The sequence below is a fragment of the Poecile atricapillus genome, chromosome 2 (genome assembly GCF_030490865.1).
Source record: "Poecile atricapillus isolate bPoeAtr1 chromosome 2, bPoeAtr1.hap1, whole genome shotgun sequence".
In the NCBI taxonomy this organism is placed as follows: Eukaryota; Metazoa; Chordata; class Aves; order Passeriformes; family Paridae; genus Poecile; species Poecile atricapillus.
The window spans coordinates 112,030,325-112,051,896 of NC_081250.1; the positions used below are offsets into that span (position 1 = coordinate 112,030,325).

General features: G+C 44.1%; 2 protein-coding genes across 2 annotated transcripts in view; one reads left to right on the top strand and one right to left on the bottom strand.

The window, feature by feature from the left end:
* Positions 1-16,959, top strand: part of SPIDR (scaffold protein involved in DNA repair) — a 196,463-nt gene extending 179,504 nt beyond the window's left edge. Inside the window, exons 14-20 of the mRNA XM_058832528.1 lie at positions 82-141; positions 3,160-3,358; positions 4,351-4,503; positions 9,910-10,003; positions 11,647-11,761; positions 12,247-12,300; positions 14,664-16,959. Of these exons, the coding sequence (XP_058688511.1) occupies positions 82-141; positions 3,160-3,358; positions 4,351-4,503; positions 9,910-10,003; positions 11,647-11,761; positions 12,247-12,300; positions 14,664-14,798 (810 nt within the window). The 3' untranslated portion in view covers positions 14,799-16,959. The remainder of the gene's footprint in view (positions 1-81; positions 142-3,159; positions 3,359-4,350; positions 4,504-9,909; positions 10,004-11,646; positions 11,762-12,246; positions 12,301-14,663) is intronic.
* On the bottom strand, positions 16,719-18,504 carry CEBPD (CCAAT enhancer binding protein delta). The gene has a single exon (XM_058832529.1). The coding sequence runs from the start codon at positions 18,233-18,235 to the stop codon at positions 17,204-17,206; it is 1,032 nt and encodes a 343-aa protein (XP_058688512.1). The 5' UTR covers positions 18,236-18,504; the 3' UTR covers positions 16,719-17,203.
* Positions 18,505-21,572: the final 3,068 nt, after the last annotated feature.

The window sequence follows — 21,572 nt, forward strand, 5'->3', positions numbered from 1 at the left end:
CAAATCAGATAACAAATACTTTTTACCACTGGATTTCTGGTATCACAGATGTCTCACTGCCTATTTTTGCGCTGTTTTCAGATTGATGGTTGTAACGAGCGGTGTAGCTTCTGGGCCCGAGTGCTCTATCAAAGGCTGCAGGTAATCTTTTTATTTAGCAATTAATTCAACATAAGATCAACATAATGTTTATGTGAAGAAGATTCATCTTGTTTAGGGGTAACCCCAACGCCAGGATTATCTTCAAGAGTTGTGTGGGCAGAATTACCCCCATGTCTAAAATGCTTGTGCGAGGTAAAATGAATTGCATCGCCAGTTTCAATGCCATTCTGTCTAGAAAGCTAATTATTCCTGAATAAATTGCTATCTAACCAGAGATAATACTGGACTCTGGAAAGGGAGCTCACAGGAAGTTTATTGTAATTATTAAATTAATTTATAGCTGAATGAGTGAATGACTAGGAGCAAGAAGCTCCTAGTCAATTGGGTGTTGGGGGATAGAGTGGAACAGATGATGGTTATATAAAAATACATTTTTTCTCTTTTCATGTAAGTGTGGGGGTGATTTTCATTGACTTCCATAGAAGCCCCTCAGGCAAATGTAGCTTTTATGGTCCAGTAAGTAGTAAAAGGGAGGAGAAAAAGGAGTAAAACTCTTAGGTAAATGCATCTGCCATCCATACTGTGCCGGAAAGCTTACAACTATGTTTTGTTTGTTTCTGAATGATGCTACAATGTTCTTTCAAAATGTTGCTAGCTCCCTTAGTAGTTAAGGGAATTTTTTTGTTGCTGCTTTATTTATTTTTTCCTGGCGACTGGATCCTCAGTACAGCCAGCACTGAATTCTAGCAGAGAATAATTTGCAATTGTCCATCAGCTCCACAAGAAACAAAGTGTGAATCAAAGCATATGAACCAAAGACAAAGAAATTCCAGAACGGCCAGCAAAATAGCTGGAGATACTTCCCACAAGTTTGAGACATAAATTTAATTTAGGTCTTGCCCTTTTGCTTCAAAAGACAATGAATTATGATTTAACTTTTAGGCAGGGAGTACTTTTAACTACTGAGATGAGGGGTATCTCATGTGTTTTCTCCATGCTAGTTGAGAATGTAACAGAGCATTTGCAAACATGCAATTAGGGCTAGCTGGATGGGATCTTTAGTGTGCCAGCAGAAAGATGGACACATACTTGCGTAAATTCCTATTTCCAAGAAACCTCTTCTACTGAAAAATGAAATAAAATTGAAGACTAGGGGCATCCTAGCCAAGCATTTTTGAATTCAGGAATGTCTACATATGAAATTCTGATGCGGGTTATCAGTATTCTTGTGTAAAAGCACTTCATAACTGAATTAGAGAAAAGATGAAGCATGCAGGAACAGATGTGATTTTGAAGAATGGAATATTAAGTAGCAGAAAAAAAGGTCTATTTTTTTTTTTCTTACTCTTAGGAGGTTTATTAGTTGTTTTTTTAATGGCTATTCCCTTGCTGAACAGTAAGCACTAAATTTTTATGAGTGAACAACATGAGTGCTCATAACTTTTTGAAAGTAATGATGGAAAATCAATAGAAGATATTCTTCTTATGTTTAACTTTCTGGATAACTGCTCTAGGAATGTAAAGGTATTTACCTGCTGCTAGTATATCACTTACCTTGTCCTCCCAGAAGATCACGAGCAGCAGCTTGTTTTCTGTAGCTGCTTTGCCACAAGGACGTACCCCTCACATGCAAAATCACCAAGCTGTAATAAGTGAGGAAGGGACAATGATTTGGTTTGTTTTTCAGATTTATTATTACATAATCTGCTATGTGAGCTAATTCAGATGCACCTTAAAAAGTAGTATTTACTCTCTGTAGCTACAGTATTAAGTACTTTAATTAATATGACTTAATTTGTGTGAAGGAGGAATGGAAATATGCTTTTTTTATTAGTCAGAATCCGAACTGTGGTTCAGAAGGAATAGGAGGAAATATATTCCATCTGTGGTTAAGGAGCTGTCCTTATAACTCAATCCTGCTGCTATTTGTCTGTTGTGTCCTCTCTGTTCAGAACAAATTGTCACACATAGCAAGATGATGATTTTATACTAACTTGTGATTTTGCTGTTATTATTATTTACTTTTTGGATGATTTTCCTGAAAGACAACTTTTAATGTGTTAGTAATTCTCAAGCGTCAGATGTAAAAATTCTTTCTTTGAAGCTGTCCTAATGTTATGCATGCAGAGGAGGTGCCCAAATGTATGTAGTTACTAGGCAAAACAACAACATCAGTGCCCTAGGCAGCATATGCTGTATGAAGGCATAACTGTGATATCTGAAATGTGAATTTTTCCAGTCACTATTTACAATTACCTCATTTGCTCTGAGATTGTGAGCATGAACAGAAAGCCAGGTTTAGTGTGGCTGATGGTTTCAAAGTTAGAATTCAACTAAAGACAAAATACTGGGGGTTTTGTTGCGTTACCATCTGCTACAGACCTGAAGCTCTGAGAATAAAATGCTACGTGTCTATCCAGGCATTATAGTATTTAATTTTCAGTTAAATGTTTTAAGCATTAATTTTTGATCAGCTGACTAATTAAAAAGAGTAACAAAACCATTTTAAATTAATAAAGTTATTTAATCTTAGATATTTTAAAATATTAGAATCCAAAAAATTTGCAAGTTCCTTGCACTGGTAAATACGAAATATACTTTGATATGATATTTTTGTACCTGTCTGGGGCAGAAAACTTACACTGTCATAGCAGGTTCATATATCTCTTACTTAGGAATTATCTACTTCCTTAGCTTTATGCATCATTAGAATATTTTGGGATATTTGTTCAACTGAAAAGAAAGCTACGCTTTGCAACTTGGTTATGCTTGGAAATCTGATAACAGTACCTAGAAAATGCACCCACAGAGGAATAATATTAGTAGTAGAAATGGTCTTTCCTCATTTTTCTTTAAGACAAAAATTATATAAGTCTTAATAAAACCATCCAATTATCTTTTTATGCATACCATATATATAGTATAAATATATAATACATATTTTTTTAGAAAATATACTTTCAAATCCCATGTACAGGCCAAGAAAATTATGATAGAACGTGATGGAACAATTGCATTCTAGATTTGTATCTTTATTTTTTCTTTTCCTAATCACAGACAAAACACAGTGTTCCTATAGATCAAAGAGAAATGTTGCTGTTTGTGACTGACTCCACATTGCAAAATGTGGTTCATGGGATTCCAAAAGTTGTGGCTGTGTCAGTCACTGCATCCTGTGTTCTCAGTATGGAAATCATAGAAGCCCTCAGTGCTGGCTCTCAACTTGTCTTCTTCAAGGATGCTCTGTGGGGAAATGGTAAGCTTTGCACGTGGTTTGGAAGCAGTTGGCGTCCCACAGAAACAGCACCCTTATCTCTGACACCACAATATGTGACCTACAGAGAGGTCACTTTCATTATCAGATGAAGATGAGACTTTGCAAGTCTGGGATGAGAAATTTGAAAGGGATTGCAGTTTGAGCTTTCTTGCAAAGTTTCTTTTTCTGTATTTTTGGCTTGATCTCAAAAGTGAAGGAAAAATTCAGTGATGTTGTTGTATGTCCACCAGTATTACTGTCAGTCCTCTCTGATGACTGTTGAATCTGATGACCAGTGTCAATCAAATTTATGAGCTGACAGAAGGCTCAAAAATACTAAGAAATTTGCATATCCTTAGACAGAGAAATTTTACATGCTCTCCTAAACCATCTTAGCTGTGAGCCTTCACTCCCATACAGATCATGACATTATGGTTGTTCACTTTGCTTTCATTTTTAGTCACTCTTTTGAGGTTCAGGTTTGGTTCTGTATGGTGACTGCAGGGCAAGTTCACATCTCACACCTTCAGACAGTTCCAGAATGTAAGTGAACTGGAAGTACAAAGCTGTGCAAAAGGCTGTGTGTCCTGAAGCAAAAATCTCTGCTCTGGAGAATAAAGCATTTCATGCACGTACTCCTTGTAATCTTTGAAGCAAAGTAGGACCACCTGAAGGGGTGCCCAAGCATATTAACAAGACAGTGAGATGTGGTGCAGTCTGGGTGGCATCTGACTCTCTTCTGGCATGTTCAAATTTTAAAATTCCTTTTTCTTCAAATTCAGATTTCTTTTTCCCCCTGGGAGTTGCAAAGTGTAACAAGAGCATGGTGCATGTATTGCTGAAAGCAAAATATTTTGTCATTGAGAAAACCTGATGGAGTCTATTCATCTGTTTGGTAGCTGGCAGAGATTGTTGTCTTTATTGGCCATGACAATTAACGTGGTCACCTTTTTCCTTGTTACTGTACTGAGTTGAAATGTCTTTTTTGGCAGGTAGGATTATTTGTGTTGAACGTACTGTTCTCTTATTACAAAAGCCTCTTTTGTGCTCGGCTGCCGGTGCTGACCTCAGTGAGCTGACTGGCCCTGTCAGACTCGATGAGCTGGATTCTACAACACAGGCCAACTCCATTTGTGCTCTGAGAGGTTTGTATGGCCTTGCCTGAAATGAATGTGGTTAATTATTTGTGCTCACTTTAATCTTTTGTGTCTTTATATTGATTTCTTGCACAAACAGCGTGAAGGGATAAAAAAAGCATGGCATTGCTGTGGGTCACTAGGATATTTAAGATTTTATGCTTCTTTGTGGGCTCTGTTTGCCTTTTGCTGGCCAAGCTCTGCTCCCACTCACTCATACTCCAGAATAAATGTTTAATGCACAATCTGTTTCATTATATTCCTTCCTTCACTGTCTTCTTTCAGGAGCCTTCTGTTCACACCAGCCTTGTTGATGTTGGCAACAATGAGTTATACCAATACTTTTTGGGCAGATGGGTAAGATATGTTACCCAGATCTTGAATGGCAGGGGTTAGTGACTGATTTCCCTGGAGCTTTGCTGCAGTATTTATTTTTTATTATTTTACCATAGTAATTTAGCATAATGTGGCCAGTATTTGCTCACCAACCATTTTGGATCATAGCTTTGCCTGATATCTTGGTCTTACCACTAACCATGCAGAAACATTTCTTACTACAGATGTTCTAGTGCTTCCAAATCATGCAGAAACATTCTCTACTGTGCATTTTCTAATGCTTTATCCAGACAGCTTCTTAAACCTCCCAGTGGTACAGTGCCTATAAGAAATAGTCCTTAAAAGCCCAACAACTCTTCAAGGCTATTTCCACCCTTAATTTAACTTGTATTATTCCTGTAGCCCTTGCTGAAAATTCTTGATACACTTTTGCATTTACACCTTCAAGTATTCACTGGAGCATTTGAAATTAACTTTAAAATTACAAGAAATTATGTTTTTGGAATTAATTATTCAGCTATAATATGACAGTCTGAGAACACAGTTTGAAACCAAGCAAAGCCTTTACTAAACATACCTGCTGCCATGGTAGAGCCACAACTTAGCAATGTCTTTGTGATTAATTACTAAGCACCTTGCAGTGATAAATGTTGAACAGTGCATAATGAAAACCAAGCACAACTAGAGGCATTTCACTCAAAGCCTTGGTTGTTATGTACATCTTGCATCGATACAGCTACTTGAAAGATATTTCTGTCACTGGATGTGAAATGCTTTTTGACTTTTTTTTTTAACCTCTCCAGTAGTTATGAGTTGTCACTAATTGTCACTTCTCTGCTGTTAATTTTGTGATTATGAGAAGTGTCTGTCTTCTTTTTTCTTGTTGACAGTGTTTATAATAGGATAAAGGAAACATCTCTGTCCTTTTTTTTCCAGCAGAGCAAAGAAAGTACGCCTTTGTGATCTGTTGTGTAAACAAGTACTTACTTTACACACATGGGAGATGTCATGCTTTGCCAGTCCTGTATTACAGATAGAAGAATGACAAAAGGAGAAATTAATCCTACAACCTTGTCTTGTTTAATCTGGAGTTTGTGCAGGGTGGCTGTTATCAGTATGTTCCCACACCTGAATAGCAGCATAGAATACAAAATAAATCTTTATACTTACGTTGCTGCAATATATAGATGAAAACTCTCACTTTTGTGTGTACTGAAATAATTTAATAGCATTCAAGAGATATATCCACTGTTTTGGGCTTCAATTAGTCGGTGCCTACATCTTTCTCCTGAACTAATGAAACTAATTTACATTGACCCTACTTTGTTGGTGGGAGAATAAATTTTTGTTTGAGTAACACATGGAGGGAGGTGTGTCGTCTCTAAAATTCAGTCACTCTCTTATCTCCTAAGTCAGAGGGTTGTCGGTCTGGCTTTCAATGAGAAGCAGTTATTACCTCATTCGTTCTTTTGCTTTGTGCATCCTCTCATTTCTTGTACTTTTGGTCACCTATGTGTGTTGCACAGTGGCATTCTCCCACCTAGCAAAGAGGCTGCAAAGGCTTTGTCTAGCCCTTCTTGAAGGAGTGTGCATTCCTGCTCATTTGGAAGGAACATCTGAAGTTCTGCCAGTCCAAGCTCCCACTTAAAGCTGGGCCCTGAGCAACATGGTACAGCTCTGGACTGGATGTTCTTCAGAGGTTCCTTCCCCATCAAAATAGAAAATATTCCAGTCCAAGCAGATGGAATGGGTTTGTCAGAAAATCTTGTTTCAGGGAAGTTCAGTCATACCAGCTTTGGGATAATGGAGTGTGTTACTCTTCAACAGATGAGTGAAAACCTGTGGTTGCTTTCTAATGAAAAGTTTATTCTTCATTGCAAGATGAATCTGTGCTTTTCACCTGTGATCTTAGTGTTAATAGGTTAATTTTCTTATCGCTATGCATTGCAAGGTAATTTCCTCTAATAAATAAACCTCTTTTTGCTGTAAAGTAGCAGTCAGGATGACTTAAATGTTGGTAGTTTATATGGCACAGAACAGTTTTTCCTCTTAATCACGCTTTGAGCAAATTCTGCGTAGTCTATACCACATATGATATGTGGGGATATTATTTGATTAATGCTATTTGCCTAGTATATGACTCAGCAACACTAATTGAATTTTGACGTTGGTTATTTTCATATTTAAGCCTTTACTCAGACGTGTGGGGAAATTTCAGTTTTACGCTTAATAGTGGGACTAAAATGAGGTCAGTCAGTTTACCTAGGTTTCCTTTTTTGATTGAAGTTTTGTGTTTCCTGTCCCATTAATCAGGATAACTGACGGGGGCGGGGGGGAAAAAATCGGAAACAACACCTCCATGTTTTAATTGTTTCAACCAATTTCAACCAAAGTGTTCCTTGGCATTCCACATGGCAGATCTGCTTTTCCAGGTGTTGTCCTATTGTCAATCTCTTCTTAAAGCCACAGCCCTTAAAAATAGACTAGAGGTAAAAAAAATTTTTTGGCTATGTGCATTTTCATTTAAAGGATTTTGGGAAAATATCCAAAAAGTTTGTGTATGTGAAGCAAAATCTGGAGTCTTCAAAAAGATGTGCAGCAGTTCAGCATCCTAAGCTTGAGAAATCACTTTGTGTATAGGGTGCACAAGGCTGTCACTAGATTACTACACCTGTTGCTGCTTTGAGTTGGTCTGACTTCAGTGATGTCTGGTGGTTTTCTCAAGGGAACTCTACATTATCATCAAGATAATCTTCTCCACTAGACATAATCTCATCAGTTTGGTCCTGATTGATTTTCTTCAAATATACTTGCAGTGGCATCTTGCAGTTGCAATGTGGCACACAGCTGGGAGAAAGTGAAAAGGCTTAGAGAGAAAGGGGATTTGTTTTGATTTTAAAATTATTTTTTAATGAAGAAGGAAACATACTCAGCAAACTAACTGGTACCTTTTTGATGAACAAGAATCATAAAATTATAGAATCATACAATCATTTAGGCTGAAAGAGATCTTTAAGATCATCAAGTCAAACCATTAACCCAGCACTGCCAATTCCACCAGTAAACCATGTCCCAAGTGCCACATCTTCATGTCTTTTAAATACCTCCAGGGTTGGGGACTCCATCACTTTCCTGGCAGCTGTTCAAATGCTTGACCACCCTTTCAGTGAATATCAAATCTAAACCTCTCTTGGCATAACTTTAGGCCATTTTCTCTCATGCTGTCACTTGTTACCTGGGAGAAGAGGTCAACTCCTGCCTGGTTACAAACTCCTTTCAGGCAGTTGTAGAGAAGGAGGTTCCCTCTGAGCCTCCTTCTTCCCAGGCTAAAAATCCCCAGCTTCCCTTCCCCAGCTCCACTGCCTTTCTCTGGGCCTGCTCCAGCACCTCAATGTCTTTTTTAGAGTGAGGGATCCAGAACTGGACTCGAGGTGCAGCCTCACCAGTACAGAGTGATGATCCTTTCTCTAATCATGCTTGCCACACTATTGCTGATCCAGGCCAGGATGCCATTGGCCACCTGGGCCACCTGGGCACACTCTGGCTCATGTTTAGTCACTGTCAACCAGCATCCTCTGGTCCTTTTCCATTGGGGCACTTTCCAGCCACTCTTCCCCCCCCAGCCTGTGGTGCTGCCTGGAGCTGTTGTGACCAAAGTACAAGACCCGACATTTGGCCTTGTTGAACCTCACACCATTGGCCTCAGGCCATTGATCCAGCCTGTCCAGATCCCTCTGCAGAACCTTCCTGCCCTCCAGCAGATCAACACTCCCACCCAACTTGCTGTCATCTGTGAACATACTGAGGGTGGACTTGATCCAGATAATTAGAATATTAAACAGGACTATACCAGCCCCAATACTGAGCCTAAGGGAACACCACTGGTGTCCAGCCACCAAGTGGATTTAAGTCCATTCAGCATTCACATCGTTCAAAGAGAAACATACCCATGGAAACTCCCGGTTTATCACAAACACTGGAGAATCAAAATAATTCCTCTAAGAGTTATTTAGTGGTTAAATAGAAAATCTTATTGTATCAGAGAAATGCCTGATGTTTTGTTGTACACTTAGAAATTGGGTCATAAATGTTGTATTTAAGAAGCAGTTTTCCAGATCTTCAGACTCGCTGTCCTTTGAATTCCCAAAGAAAATTACAGTTTTGTTGTTTAAGTGTAGCTCCCTCCTTGTCCCAGGAGAACCAGAAAAGCAAGGGATTAACACCCTGTCTTACAGTCCAGACACTGTAAATGCTCCATAGTCTCCAAGGCTTTCTTCTATTGAATGTGGTATAGAACTGTGAGATTCTTAATTAACAGAGGCTGGAATTTTAAGTCTGTAGTTCTGTTGTACTAGTGAGGTTTTATTTTAGTGTAATTTCATTCTTACAGGTGAATATTTTTCTCTATAAATAATGCTCATAATTTTAGCATATTGTTACCATAAAATATAATACACTGTTTATTGGCTTCTCATAAAATTCTGAATATATTTTTTCTTGCCAAATCTAGCAAGGCCCTTTTTATTAGTCTAAAGTATCTTTGGCATTCCCTTCTTACGCACACACTTTAGAGTGTGAGCCAGATCTAATCTCTGTTAAATCTGTATAAATGAAGAATAACTCCATTGTTAGTGGAATTTAATCTGCATTGTTGTTTTCAGAAGGGATTGGGGCTTCTTATTGGTTTGTATTTTCTAAATATCAATATCAAGCTATTTGATCTGATGATTTTTATCTCTGTTTATTGCCAAGAAAACATCAGAGGACCAGAAAGAAAGCAAACAAGCAAAAACAAATCAGAAAAGCACTAAAATCCAAACCAAAAGAACTGAGCCTGTTTGGAAAGTTAATTGTCAATTATCTACTTTCTGGTATTTTTAGAATGTAACACTGCTGTACTTTCACCCCTAGTTGCAGGGACAAAGGAGAAAGGGAGTGAGATTGTTGGAAGAGCTGATTCTTGCTCTGACAAGTCTTAAGCTGTGGGTCAGAAAGGCTCAAACCTGCTGTTGTGAAGCCAAGAGTGACTGTGTTTGCTGGCTTAACGTTAGCATTTTGTAAGAATTCTGTGTTCTGCAGGTACTGTTGTTGGAGTTAATGAGAGCACTGCTTTCTCCTGGCCTACATGCAACAGATGTGGCAATGGAAAGTTGGAACTGTATCCCCAGGACAGGTGAGAGTCAGCATGCTCCAGAGCACTCCAGGTGTTTTGTAGATGTAGCCATAAGAGCAGTAGGTGATGCAATGATTCCTGCAGGCACAGGCTGCACTTTGCTCCTTCCTAGAGCTACAACGTAGTATTTTTATTGCTGATGAACTGATAAAACCTGCAAGGTTACATTAATATATTAAGAAAGATACAAGTAGATATGAAAAGGTTTGATTTTGCAGTTATTGTTCTTTTTTTTAAGCAAATCTTGCTTATAAAGATTTCATAGCCCACTGTATTATAATACTGCTTTTAATAAATATGCCCATAAACTACAGGTCTGATTTTAAGTTCTTTTAGAAGTAGGTACATGTGTTTGTGTGTCTTACCTTGTTAATCTGTGTATCCCCAATTCACCTCATTTTTTTACTTGACTCTGCTACAATTTGTCTAAGTATGAAAGAGTTGCATTTCAGAACTTTTAAATTAGTTACCTTTCTAAAAAGGATGTTGGATAATTCTGGCAGTATGTCTATCCTGAATGTGAAGGCTGATCCCACAGGACCTGCTGCCACCTGAAATACTGAACCTATGTCAGTCACACTGACATAATTTTGGACAGCCTCCCCAGCAGCTGCCTAGTCAGCTTGTGCTTACATAGTGTGAGATACCTGGTGGAATAAAAATCGAAGGCAGGCAGGCAGGCAGGCAGGCAGGCAGGCAGGCAGGCAGGCAGGCAGGCAGGAAGGAAGGAAGGAAGGAAGGAAGGAAGGAAGGAAGGAAGGAAGGAAGGAAGGAAGGAAGGAAGGAAGGAAGGAAGGAAGGAAGGAAGGAAGGAAGGAAGGAAGGAAGGAAGGAAGGAAGGAAGGAAGGAAGGAAGGAAGGAAGGAAGGAAGGAAGGAAGGAAGGAAGGAAGGAAGGAAGGAAGGAATTCTACTGTAAAAGCTTACAAAAAGCATAAGAAGTTAGATTGATCTTATTGAAACAGATAATATTTTCCTAAAGATGAGAAGATTTGCCCTTTATGCTTTGTTGTACAAAAAAGGCTGAAAATCAAAACCAGGTGTCCTGTATTATACTGTCATGCAAAAAATAAGAATGTGTCTGTGTTCACATAGTATTGTAGTCCAGTTTAAAAAGTATCTGTACCTGTGAAGGACACTTCTGCTTCATTTGGAGAACAAATGAAGTATCAGTATTTGTTTAAGAAGTGCTTCCAACAAGAACTTATAGCTGAGCTTAATTTTGTGCATGACTTAAGTGTGCACAGAAGACATTGAACATTAGCTGAATGAGGGCCTAAGTCAATAATTCACTTTGGCCAAATCTATACTACAAATTTTCTTTTGCCATAACTTTTAAGAGGTTATAAGATTAATATTTGCTTAAATGGGGTAACTATAAATAGCAACTGCTCTCCATGCTGCCAGAAATTACAAAAGGAAGATCCTTTTGCCAGAAGAGTTTAGGTCCTCCAAGAGAGTTACTGCCAGCAGAAGAGTTCTATTTGCTATTATCAACTGAATCTCTACCAGGGCTTTGCTACTTAAAGTCTACCAGCAAAGTATTTTAGAGAATACACTAATTGGAGTTTTATTTCTTTCGATTTATGACTGATAGCTTGTTCATTTCTCTATGCTTTTCCATCATTATTTTGTGTGTTTCAGGGAATTGCTGTATTGCAACCAGTGCTCTGAAGTTGTCACAACACCAGTTTTGAAAATGCAGCTGGAAGTCTTCTTGAGTTGTCCCTCTCGATCTCAAAGCACAGTGAAAGTAAAGGTATGGCAGGAAATAAGTGTTGGTGCATCACGGTGCAGTGAGACTAGATGTGTAGACACATTCTAAGCCACAATTCTATGAACAGTTCTGTCAGATAAATTAAAATATGTAAGACTATTGCATAATTTAATCCAATACTAAGCTTGTGTTTCATTGGGCTAAGAACCCAGTTCTCAGATCTTGTTCAAATAGTGCAATCATTGAGTTCACCCTGAGGTTTGCAAACTGTTCTGTGGCCCAGATGAAGGGATTTGTTAGGTTGGGCCTTTGGAAACATCAGCCTACACAGTCTAAAAGGAATGTGTGTTTTTAGACTTCCATTCTGAAAATCTTTTGTGTCACCTCTCCTCTGCTTTCTTGGCCAGAGAAACAAAACTGTTTGATATTAAAATGATAAATCTTTGTTCTATGTGGCTGCGTACGGAACATCTTTGCACACTTAAGATTTTTGTCATGAACAAAACCTGTGAATTTTCTCATTCCAGCTGTTGCAAAGGACAATCTCTTCTCTCCTGATGTCCTCGGCCAGTGAGGATGGGGTAGGTATAATGAATGCTGACCAAAGAAAGTTGAACTACAGAACCTAATATATTGGTAGAGTACTGATGTGTTGGCAGGTCAGCCATGACTTTTGGTGGCAAGGTCTTGAAAATCTCTAGTGATGGAGACTCTGACTTTCCAGGCAGTTCACTTCAGAACTGCACTAGGAGTTGTAAAAGATTTCACTACAAGTGAAATTATTTTTTTTCCCATGTCCAAGCAGTGATTTGAGTGGGCTGTGCCCTTTGGCAATCCCACCTTCCAGCTGCTGATTCCCTGCCATCTCATCAGACTCACACCCTCCTTTTCAGAAGGAGGATGCTGCAGATGGGCTGTGTAGCTCCAGCTCAGCTGTGGATCTGCAGAGCTACCTGTGAACAGCACTCAGAGCTGCCACAGGCAGTGCTGGACTTGACTCCAGCTCATCCAGCTGAGGTTCCAAGGACAGCCAAGCATCCCACCTTTTGGGTCTGGGCATCTAAATCCTGTAAACCACAACCACTTTGTAACAGCACGACACTGAAAGTACTGGCAGGTGGAAATAGAAGAATTTGCAAAATGCATGCGACATATTACTTCATAATTGTATGAATGAAACACACATGAGCCGTGGAGATCCATGGGCTAAAGTACAGTTTATGTAATCGTGATGTAGTTATTCCTTTAATCTGAGATATCAGAAGAACCCTGACACTTGGCACAGTGACCCAGATTTATTGTGGGTGAGGGAGGCACATGGGTAGGTGCCTGGCTGGCATTGGCTGCTGGATGCTCAGCAGCCTTCAGAGAGTCATTAAGCCCAATTAGGATTCCAAGATTTTCCCTCTCCCTTGCACGTGAACGGGAACAAAGGTCAGTTTGTTGTCTTGTTTAATCGTCCCAGTTAAATATCTTCAGTTAGGTGATATGTACTGGGGTCAGTTCACTTTCCCTGTCTTACAAGTTTTCCACCATTTTCCTATTACACGCTCCATGCTTTTAGTGGGATTTGTGGGTACTATTTAAAGTGGAAAGTTACTCTAAAATAATAGATTATTTTCTTATGCTGGAGAAGGGTGTATATTTCATTTAAGCAAAGAGATACAAGAAATTTGCAAAATGTGTTTGCTCCTTTAATAGCAGTTAAGTCTTGCTGAGTTTTACAGGATGCGTCTGGTTTGGTTACAGACTGGCAAAACATAGTTCTTTTTCGAGTTATTAGAATTCAAACAACCTCTTTTTTTCATTTTCAGTGTGTATAAAGTATTTAAAAGTCTGGCAACTCAGATTTTTTTCTTCCCTTGCTGAAACACAGGGATAAAGATTAGTCACACGAAATACCACTTGAGGTGGCATTTTTTTTGCGAGTGCTGCTAAAGTTTCTAAGGGTGTAGCTTTGCAATCAATTATTTTGGCAGGGAGGTTGGTTTTAGCCGTCACTGGCCCTGGCCACTTGTTCCTCACCTTGTGGCAGCCCTTCTGTTACACCAGTAGAGTTGTTTGTGCAGCTGCACAGTGAACTGGACTGCAGAACCGGTCTGGGGTAAAAATAATTTAGGAAAAAAAAATAGAAAAAGGATTGTTTATACCTTGAACCAGGCAACGCCGTGGGTATCACATACCTGTAGAGAAGCACCGCGCAGATGAAGGCAGGGCACGGCCAGAGATTGGTTGTAGGCAAGGCCTGTTAAGGAAAGGAATGGATGTGAACCTGCCACCTGAGATACCCTCTCAAGTGAAATATCAGCTATGTATCTTACCAGTTCTTGTGTTAAGGTGCTGTCTCAGTGCAGCCATGCCAGCCTTGCATCCCTCTCCTCCACGCAGAACACAGCCTCTGCATATTCACACAGGCACAACTCCTGGGTGAAATGCGGTCAGATCATTAAACAGGAGGGACTGTGTTGGTGCTGCTGGTGGTATGAACAACAAAAAGTTAAAAGGGGGGAGAGGGAGGAGAGTAAGAAGGGTTACAAAATGTGTTTTCCTCTAGTGGATCAGTTAGCACAGGTAGTCAATATATGGTATGTATATATGCATTGCCAGCACACATGAAGTCCTGCAGGTGTCAGAAAGGAAGATAAAGGGAGCATGTGCAGGTTGTGCTTCAGCAAAACTGAGTTCAAAGTCACAGCAACTTTTTTCTATTTTAAACAGCTCATTTTTAAAGCCTGGTAGGGCAGCAACTGAGACAGGAGTGTGATCTAATGATTGAAAATCTAATATATTCATTTTTTCCATTAGTCTAATGCACTTTTTGAGTTCTTTAAAAAAATTGTCTTTTGGAAGAGGATCTTGCATGCTGCATCTTCCCAGCTGAATGCTGCCTAGAACAGAACGTCCAGCGCTGTTTGTTTTACTCACCATGCTTTTATTCCTGCAGACTTACGAGGTGCAGAGCGTGCTGGGAAAGGAGGTGGGGTTACTGAACTGCTACGTCCATTCCGTAACCAGTCACCCCAACTGTGTTGCACTGGAGGAAATTGTTCTTCTGGAAGCTGCAGCAAGACAAAGTTGAACTCTAGACAGCTATTATAGTATCTGTGGACTTTGTAATGTGATTACCTGTTAACTAGTGCCACAGATAATGTATAATGCAAGTGTGATAAGCATTAAGATAGTTTATTAAAACTGTGATTTATAAAGCACGTTGTGCTAACACTGAAGAAAATATCCATATATTGTTCAACTTTCTGAACTCTTCATTTTCTGATCAGTGCAGAGTCTAAGAATACAGTTCTTTGTTGTGTTTGCTGTTATGTAATGTAAAACATCCTTTTCTGGAAGTTTTGAATGGTTGTGATTTTTTAAATAATGCTGTATTTATTATGTGTCAATGGAAAATATTTTACTGATATTTTTGAAATAAATGCCTTGCTACGGGCAGCGAATGTTGGTTTGAGTTTTATCAGTGTATCCCAGACCTGCTGCAAAATGCTGCGTGGTGCGTGAATTCTGAGTTATCACTTTGCAATAGTTGTTGTAAAGACAGAGATTTGAACACACATGAAGTTAATGTTTTACAGCTGATTGGTCTCTCAGCATACAAGTTGGTGTGTTATCTGTAGCTTCCCACAAAGCGGGTGTTTCATTATAATTTCTTTTATGGGTAAGGAGCAAACTGCGTTATAGGCCACGCAACTACCCTCACACAAACCGTGGAGACTACAGATCAGATAAATGCCAAAATCTCCCTCTGTGTGCATTGCAAGGATTAACATAAGAATTAGAGACTGCATGGTTTTTTTTCCCCTTACTCTTTCAGAGTGTTTAAAAGCCCCTTACAGGTCAGAGGAGGAGGAACGATTGGTTTTGTGCAGGTCCTGTATGTGATTAACCAGCAGAAAAGGAACAGCAAACTTGCCACACTGGTCATTTCTGCAGCTCAGGCCAGTAGTGAAAACTCTTATGGCTGTCACAATTACTAAAGGAATAACCCAGCTTTTGAATTCTCCTTTTTCCCCCCTCCTCCTCCAAGCATTTCAGTCTCTTACCTGCCTCCTTGTAAGGAAAAAGGAGATGACACAGCCCATTCCTGTGTAGGGGTCTGTATGTGAGACTGGGGCTGCCCCTCCAAAGTTTGAGACTTGAGTCTCTGAGGAAGCTGGATGTGCTTGTTGTGTCAGGCCATTTTTCTGCCGGTGCCCTACAGATGCTGTAGGTGCTCTAATGTTGTTCTACTGAAATTTACACAAATTGCCTGATCTGTGATCTGTTCACTCACTCATCAATGAGCAGCAGCATTGCCACTCTGTTACTAGCAGGGATCAGTGAAAGTCTGTGACCATTGACTCTGTGATGAGCAGCAGTTCCCCACTCTCACTTTCACTAGCCAGGATCAGCGAAAGTATCCAGCTCCTGCAGTGGGCTGAAGCCTGAGGGAGCACCAACACCTCTGGGACAGCTGGTCCCAGCTCTGGAACATGTTAGCGTAGGTGCAACTTCTCATTATCTGGAATGGAAACCCCTCGGAAGTTTTTTTAACAGGAATTTTAACTAGTGGTATTGTTTTAATAGTGTTCAGGTAGTCCTATGCAGTTTTTTTTATTACTATTATTATTATTTTAATACGGTATTTCTGGCAGAGCCCTGGTCACAGAGCAGTCTCTGGCTGTGCAGCTGCTCGGTCCCACCAGCGCCACGGCAATCCCTGACTCAGCACTCGGGTTCAGCGATGCGGCTCCGGGGGGAGCAGACTTCACAACCACCGCGGCCCGGGGCTCTCACCGTCGTTCCCACCCCTGCATCTCCATCTGGATGCTTTGGGAAGTAACGCAGCCACCCTCGCCCCGCGCTTGCCCTCAGCTCCCCTCTCGGCCCCTGGGACCCTCTGGCCGTGTTCCCCGCCCGTGTTCAGCCCCCTCCCGGGCAGCACAGCTGTCCCCGCCGCCAGCCCAGCCCTTGTTGCTGTCATGACACAGAGCAAACGAGAGCAGGGTTGATTTAAAATGCTTTTCTTTATTCTTAGAAATGCTGTAAAAATTTATATAAAAGGTTGAGCATGCTCAGTCTTTTTTTTTTTTTTTTTTTTTTTTTTTCCATTCTACTGTCTAAAATACATGGGATTTTGAATCATTTTAACAGATGTACCATAGCTGCGTCGGTATGAGTAAAATGTAGAAAAGACGAAAACTACCATTACAAAAATAATTTAAGGGGAGAGAAGAAAAAAAAAATAATATATTTAGCTTTTTTTCCCTTTTTCGCAAGTTTCGTGGTGAAAGACCCAGGCATCGCTCCACGTCGCCGCCGCACTCCGAGCGCGGCCGCGGGCCGGCAGGTCCCGCCGCGGCTCCGCGCCCCTGCCGCGCCCGGCCCGGCCCGGGGCGCCGCCGCACGGCCCGGCAGGGCTCGGCACGGCCCTCTGAGGTATTTATCCACCGTCTCCCGGAGTCCGTCTCTCCGTCCCGCTCCCCCCCGGGGTTACCGGCAGTCGGTGCCCGAGCCGGGCTGCAGGAAGGAGGCGCTGGGCAGCTGCTTGAAGAAGTGCCGGAGGCTGGTCAAGTCCCGGGTGAGCTGCTCGATCTTCTTGTGCAGCTTCTCGTTCTCGGCCGAAAGCTCCAGCAGCTTCTGCTGCATCTCCTGGTTGCGCCGCTTCGCCTTGTCGCGGCTCTTGCGCACGGCGATGTTGTTGCGCTCCCGGCGCTGCCGGTACTCGGGGCTAAACCTGTCCACGCACTTCTTGCCGCCCCGCTCCTTGCCCCCGGCGGCGGCGGGCGGCGGGACGCCCTGCGCCGGCCCGGGCACGGCGGCGGCGGCGGCGGGGCCCGGCGAGCGGGTGCTGCAGCTGGAGGGGGAGCTGCTGCCCGGCGGCTCGGGGGACGTGGGCGGCGTGGGCTGCCCGCTCAGGTTCATGATGGTCTGGGCGCAGGTGGCGATTTGCGAGGGCAGCAGCGAGGAGGAGAGGTCGCTGTCGCTCCAGTCCGGCTCCTGCTTCAGAGCGCCGCGGGAGGAGAAGGAGGAGGAGGAAGAGGAGGAGGAGGAGGAGGAGGCGGTGCGGGGCTCGGAGCCCAGCAGGGTGGTCATGGCAGCGCCGAGGTCCTTGGCGGGGTCGCGGCCGGCGCCGCCGCCCGGTGGCAAGTACTCGCCGTATTCCCCGCCCCGCTCGGGCTTGTGGTTGCTGTTGAAGAGGTCGGCGAAGAGCTCGTCGTTGCAGAGCTCCAGGTTGGGCACGGCAGACATGGAGTCAATGTAGGAGCTGAAGTCGATGGCGCTCTCGTCCTCGTACATGGCCGGGGCGGCGGCGCTCAGCTCCGCCAGGTTGGTGCCGCTGCCCCCCAGGCCGCCCCCCGTCTCCTCGCCGCTCATCCCGCAGCCGCCGCGGGCCCCCGGCTTGCAGGCGGGACCCGGCCCGCCGCCGCTGCCCACCTTGGCGTCGTAGAAGTTGGCGGGTTCCAGGCACCAGCTCTTATAACATGCCGGGGAGTCCAGGCTGTAGAGAGCGGCGGCGCTCATCGGCGAGCGGGACGCGGCGCCGCACGGCCGCGGCGCGGGGGCTCCGGAGCGCGGGCACCAAACGCCGCTCCGCGACGGTCGCAGCTCCAGCCTCTGTCACGGGCAGGTGGGAGCGGGGCTGCCGCTGCTCGCACCGCTGCCGCCGCTACTGCTGGGTGACACCGGCGCTGCCGCTGTAGTCCCGCCGTCGCCTCCCCGAGGGGGCCGATCCGGGCTCGGGTCACGCCGTGAGCAGCGGTAGGAGGCGGGGATGGGACAAGGCGTCTCAGGACCTGGGAGTGAAACGCCCGCTCGGTCCCTTCTTATACGGCGCGGGCCCCGCCTCCTGCCCCAATGACGGGGAACGACTGTTCCCGGCACCCCCGGGGACCCGGGGGCGGGAGCGGGTGGGGTGCGCGGCCGCGGAGGCAGGGCTGCCGCCGCTGCGAGCTGCCACCTCCCGGCGGAGGGTGGCCGCGGTCCGAGGTGCCCCCACCACGGGCACGGGACGGTGCGGGTGCCTTTCGGGCGCCTGCCGCCCTCCTGGCACCGTCCCGTCCCCGGGCAGCGCTGCCCCGCCGCCGGTACCGACACCCCATTCTCCCGGCTGAGCGTTAATTTTCCTTTTCCCACGAGGGCCAGCGGAAAAGCTGGCTGAAAAAGCTGATTTTACCCCGCCGCCGGCACCACGCTGCATCCCCCCATGCGCTTCCCCAGCGGCGCCTGGGACGGAGCGATACGGGGAAGATGCTGCCTGCCCCACGCGTGTCTCTGTGTATCACCCGAGCGCCCTCCGGAGGCTCATCTCCCTTCGCTAGAGCACGGGCAGCTTCACCCGAGAAGGATATAAATCCCCCACTCCGGGCAGAGGATGGCCACTTGGATTTCTTCTGGCAGGACTCTCCGGTGGGGCAGGGGTCTCTGAGGCATCTTTAGCTGCCTCACGCTGACTGCATGAAGTTATGCCTCTTAAAACCTTACATTAGGTAATTATACATGTTGTCGACCCCCGCCCCCCTTGCATCCCACAAACTGCTACTATTAAATTGGCAAGTATCACAGAACTTAAAATAATTCCAGCTAAAAGACAAGTTTTCTAGTTACATAAGTGTTTCTAAAACCCTGGCTTCACCTCCAGGTGCTCCGCTGACTGAATTACTAAAGAAACACACAACGAAACACCCTTAAATCTACTTTTAAAAAATTATTTACTTATTTATTTATCTTCCAGAAGACCCTTCTATATTTAAGATGGGACTATCCCAGGCGCTGAGTTTCCAGCCCAGCACCCAGCTGACGCTGCTGGCATGGAGCTGTGCCCTGCAGAGTGCGGTGCCACTGGCCCGGGGGTGGCTTTCTGGGGACGGTGGGTACGTGCCGGTCATGCCGGGCCTGCTGCCCCTCTCCGGGCAGGGCTCCATCTGCCGCCACCGCAGCTGTTGCAGGACCGCAGCTGTTTATCACAGGGGTGTGTGTTTTAACATAAGTAGCTGGGAACAAGACTGGTACATGCTCTCCCTTTGGATGTAAACTCCTCGTGGGAAGGCTTGTGGGATCAGGGTAAATGTGCAGTGCCTGGCAGGTGGGGTTTTACATCTGGCAGGTAAGGTTTCGCTTGGAGAGGCGTTGCTTTTAACTCTAGCACTGCCAGATGTATCATTTTTAAATAAACTTGATTTTCTTTCTCATCAGAGGATTGATCGTGCAACCTCTATCTACACCAGCATCAACCACTGAACTTGGCAGTGACACAAGAAATGGTTGGTTTGGTTTTTTTCCATATTGTCAAAGACATAATATACCCCAAACTGTTTTACATGTTATTTTTTGCCTTCTGTATGCCCCAGACCTTCTCTGGGGACTATTCATGATGCACCACCCGCCCCTGGCCTGGTTATCCAGCAGGGAACGTGATGCTCCTGAACCCTTTTTCTCTACATGAAGTGCAGAGGTGTGTGTGCATGAGGCATGGGAAGGTAGTTCAGAAATGAGATGCAGTCTGATTTCTGCTGTCTCTCCCCTTGCTCTGCTGGAAGGGGTTAGATCTCACCCACTGGAGTCATAAAACTATGACTTGTCTTGGAAAGCACTCATTTAACTGTTTGCATGCAGAACGGTGCTGCCCTTCCAGCTCACCGAAGTCCTTACCCGAAGGTCAGCCAGCGCTGGCATGCTGCTGCACCAGCCTGGACATGCCTGTCTAATGCCCATCATGTGTTACTCCAAAAAAGACACCCAGCTCCCAGCCCGGTCACCCGACCCCCGCTGGGCACCTTGCCTCCTGGCAATTCCATTCCCAAAATCCCTCAGTAAACGGCACAGAACTTCTGTGTAAATCTCAATATAAGCCATCTGTGTCACATCTAAGCCCCAGCATGGAGCGTGCAGGATTGCCCACAGGGTTTTCAGGACCTGGAGGTGTGTTCAGAACTCGTGGTTGGACCTGTCAATGCCTGTCCCACAAACCCAAGCAGCAGGAGCCACCCCCTGGAGGGTGAGTTGGTTGTGTTTGTTGCTGAGCCTGAGATGTGTGATTTCAGGAGAATGTTTGAGGGGGTTCTCCCACGTGCCATGCAGGGTGTGAAGCCCTGGGGTGCTGCAACACCTGCAGTGAAGCATCCAGGAGCATGTGAGCAAGTGATACCTGGCACTTACCAAAACAGTGCATTGAAGCCAGGATGACATCCATGCTCTGCTGTTTCCTGGGGTGGATTTGTCTGGCATCTCAGGAGCTGAATCTATTCCCATCTGTGTATGTCATTTCATGAGCAGTGAAGTACAGACAAGCCCTTGATTTCCCTCACCTGTCCTGCTGAGTACCTGACCCACCGAGTCATGGCTTGTGTCTGGGACCCAGTAATTTTAAACGGCAGTAAGAAGCAGGTGATCATCTGAATTTCAGAATAAATTCTTTAAAACTTGCTTGAGGTTCATGCTCCAGATCAAGGAAAGTATTTAAACCTGGCAAGAAAGGACAAGAAACCTTTCTCTAAGAAGCAGAAAAAAGACAAAACTGTAACTTAGTCTGGACTGCTGGCTGAGAATCTCAGAGAAACACCAGGACCCTGAACCCTTCAGGGATGGCAGTTAAATCACACTGTGTTTCTGACTAGATTTTCCTCATGAATAGAGGACTCAGGGAAGGTAAGGGAACAGGGTAATGCCTCAGCATGCTCACCTCCAGCAACCCAGCCAGGCATGCAGGACTTTTTGGGACAGTGGGACTAGGAGCGTGGTGAAGCTGTGCTGGTCCTGGGGTGCCTAAGGAGCCTTCTCTGCTTTTGGTATTATGAGCTTGAGACAGCACCAGCAGGACATCAGGTCCTGGGGGATTCGCGGGTAAAGACCAAGCTGACAA